A 3,450-nucleotide genomic window follows, 5' to 3' on the forward strand; every position below is an offset into this window, starting at 1 on the left:
TGGGCAACCTGTGCCAGGGCCTCCCCACCCTCCCAGGGAGGAATTTCTTCCCAATATCCCATCTAACCCTCTCTTCTGTCCGTTTGAAGCCATTCCCCTCTGTCCTGGCACTCTAGGCCCTTGGAAGTAATCTCCCTCCATCTTTCCTGCAGGTCCCCTCCATGTCCTGGAAAGTCACCCCAAAGCTTTCCCTTCTCCAGGCTGAACAATCCCAACTCTCCCCAGCCTTTCCCCACGGCAGAGCTGCTCCCTCTGACCATCCTAGAGCATTTTAAACACCTCAGAGAAGCAGCAGCACAACCAGGGCAAAGCTCCCCAGGGCCAGAGTGGCTGCACTGGGGATTATCCACCAGCACAGACAGCGGGAAGCTCCGTGCTGGGATGAGGGAGGGACGGCTCCCAGGCAGGGCCTGGAGCACTGCAGCCACCTCCTGCTGGCCCAGGGCACAGCCACGGTGCCAAGAGGACTCCCTGGAGCCTTTTACCAGCTTAAAAAACGCTTTGGAAAAGGGGAGATGCTTCTCTGAGGTGATCCAAGTGCAGCAGTTGAAGGGGGAAAATTATGGAATATCCTGAGCTGGAAGGGACCCACAAGGACCATCAAAATCCAGCTCCTGGCCCCGCACAGGACACCCCAAAATCCCACTAATCCCAAAATCCCAGCTCCTGAAAGTGTTGTCCAAATGCTCCTTGAGCTCTGGCAGCCTTGGGGTCGTGACCAAACCCTGGGAAAACTGTTCAGTGCCCGACCACCCTCTGGGGGAAGAACCTTTCCCCAAAAATCCAACCCAAGCCTCCCCTGACACAGCTCCAGCCTTTCCCTCGGCGGGGACCACAAGGAGAAGAACCTCCTCCTGGCCATTTGAATTCCACAGGGTTAAAAACCACGGGGAATACCGGGAAAACCAGGAGGCAGAGGAGGCACTCACCCATCCTTCTTCTCGGGTTTGGGGGCGGCGTTGGGGCAGCGTTTCCCGTTCTTGGCGGACACGTAACTGCACTGCTTGAAGGGAGCGTTCCTGTCCTCCAGGATGTGCTTGATGCAGAATTCCTGCCCCTCCAGGCGGGGCTGGGAGCAGGGCCGGGGGCTGAAGGCACAGGCCAGCGGCTCCTGGGGCCGCGGCACCGGGGTCAGGCGGCCCCGGCTCGTGGGCAGCACGTGGATCCGGATCCTGTTCATGGCAACACCTGCAGGGAAAGAGAGGGAAGGAAACACCGACAGGATGAAGAGCAGCAGGTGGGAACCGATGTGGGTAAAATTCTGACCCCCATGGCCGGTATGATCCCCATCCCTTCAGGGCCCCTCCCAGTTCCCGGGATCACCCCCCCATCACTGACCAGCACAGGACCAGAACAGAACTCCCTCCTCCTGAATCCCGGGGTATCCCGGTTCCTGTCCCTGCCTGCATCCCCGTTCTCCCGGTGCCGCCAAGTGCCCGTTCCCGCCTCCGTGCCGCTGCATCCCGGTTCTCATCTCACCTCCATCCCGATGTATTCCGGTTTCCATCCCGATCTACCCCGGTGTCCACTTCGCCTCTATCCCGGTGCCCCATCCCGGTGCCCATCCATGCCTATCCCGGTGTCTATCCCGGTGCCCTCCCCAGTCTATCCCGGTCCCCATCCCGGTCTATCCCAGTATCCCATCCCGGTCTATCCACGGGGGTTTTTTTTTTTTTCTGTCCGGCCGCCCCCCCCCCCCCGCGCCCCACCGTTGCTCCTCCCCCCGCCCGCTGCCCCCCCTCGCGCCATTGCCGGCGCCTTTCCGGGCCCCCGCCCGCGCCGCCGCCATTTTGTTTTCCGCGGCGGCCGTGCCGTACCTCCCGGGCCTCGAGCCACGGTAACTAACCGGCTCAGCCCGCGGGGGAATCCCCCGGTGGAACCGCGCAGCGTGTCTGCGGCGCGGTTCGGGGAGACGTGTGGGCTCAGGCCCGCCCGCCGCTGACGGCTGCGGGCTGAGGGGTGCCCGGGGAGCGCGCGCCGGCCGCGGCGAGGGGCCTGCGCAGGTACCCTTGACCGTGGCGGGCGGCGCCGCCGCCATCTTACCTCGCTCCGCCGCGGCCTCCGCGCGAGACCCGGCGCGATGCCCGCCCCGCCGCCTCACTGGCCCGCCCGGCAGCCAATCGGCGGCCGGCGCCGGGAGCGGAGTGTGCCCGCGCGGGTGGGCGATCCCGCCGTTCACTCACGAGGGGACTTGGCCACGCCTCCCCCTGTTGTGTTCATCGCTGGCGAGCGCGGCGGGAACGCGACACGTGGCCGCGGCCGGGACCGGGAGGGTCCTCGGGGAAGGTGACACCGGGATCGGGCTTCGGCCCCGGGAAAGGAGGAGGTCCCCGGAGCCCCGGCTTGGTCCTCGGGCTTGGCCAAGAGCCCCCCACACTGTTCCCGATCCCCTCCCGGTTTCCCAGCCTGGCTGCAGACCGACACTGCTCCCCGCCTGTTAACAGGAAGGCAGAACCTCCTCATCCCGGGAGAAACCGGCCTCCAAAGGAGTTGGGGGAAACAAAGGGCTGGGCCTTTGGCCAGAGCCTGAAATCTAAGCCAGACCCAAAAACGGACCTAAACCCGTTCCCAAACCCTTGGCAGGGGGAGGGTCGCCGAGGGTAGAGGTGCTGGAGAGGCCAGCACTGAATCTTCCTAAAAACAAGCCCATGTGGAACAAGTTTCCCAAAAACCATCCAGAGAACATCCATTTATTGAAGGTGGGAGAGTAAAAGTCTAAAGAAGGAAATGGGGTTTTCCCAAACATTCAACCCAAACCCTGGTGGGTCCCTGGGCTGTGTAAAAGCTGCTTCCAGCTTGGCTGTGAACAGCCACATGCCAGTGGGATTCCCTGGAAGAGCTGCCCTGGGCACAGTGATCCTGCACCCTCATCCCACTGGGAATGCACCATAATCCTGTCCCGATCACCCCGACAGCCAAGTCCTCCAACACAGCCCTAAACCCAGCTCTGCACACACCAGCCTTGGGCTGCAGGAGGGGAATAAGGGACAGAGACACCATTCCCAAATCAGAGCAGGTTTAGGAGCGAGGAAACAGGACCATGGCAGGGAGAGCAGCTCCTATCACCTGGAATTCCCTTAGCCCCCCACACCCCCCCTTCCCCCAAAAACTCCTAAATCCACATCCAATCTCCAACAGCTCAAGTAGAGCCCCCCCCACCAAGTCCCCCCCAGATCCTCCCCGGGCTCCACCGCAGCCCCACGTTATTAAAAGGACCAAAACCACTAAGATATAAGTTAATGCTTAAATTATTTGTAAAACATCTTAAATTTTCTGTGACATATTTTAAATACCCCCCACGTTCCCCAGAGGGGGGGGCAAAGCCCAACACTAACTGGGAGCCTATGGGGGGAAAGGGAAGGAATAGAGAAAGGGTTCCTTATCCTTTCACAGCTTTTTAACAACTAAATATCAATAATAAAAGTTATATTATAATAAAATAAGTTCTTC

The 3,450-nt window shown here is 60.8% G+C and overlaps 2 protein-coding genes across 2 annotated transcripts in view; both read right to left on the reverse strand.

Moving 5' to 3' along the window:
* KANSL2 (KAT8 regulatory NSL complex subunit 2) overlaps positions 1-1,606 on the reverse strand; it is a 14,948-nt gene extending 13,342 nt beyond the window's left edge. The window contains 3 exon segments of the mRNA XM_029965991.1: positions 736-923; positions 926-1,188; positions 1,480-1,606. Coding sequence (XP_029821851.1) covers positions 736-923; positions 926-1,188; positions 1,480-1,507 — 479 coding nt within the window. The 5' untranslated portion in view covers positions 1,508-1,606.
* Positions 1,607-3,330: 1,724 nt separating this feature from the next.
* CCNT1 (cyclin T1) overlaps positions 3,331-3,450 on the reverse strand; it is an 8,295-nt gene continuing 8,175 nt past the window's right edge. The window contains exon 9 of the mRNA XM_029965992.1: positions 3,331-3,342. Within this exon, the coding sequence (XP_029821852.1) occupies positions 3,331-3,342 (12 nt within the window). The remainder of the gene's footprint in view (positions 3,343-3,450) is intronic.

This window comes from Manacus vitellinus, unplaced genomic scaffold, assembly GCF_001715985.3.
Source record: "Manacus vitellinus isolate BGI_N305 unplaced genomic scaffold, ASM171598v3 scaffold_129_pilon, whole genome shotgun sequence".
NCBI classification, from domain to species: domain Eukaryota; kingdom Metazoa; phylum Chordata; class Aves; order Passeriformes; family Pipridae; genus Manacus; species Manacus vitellinus.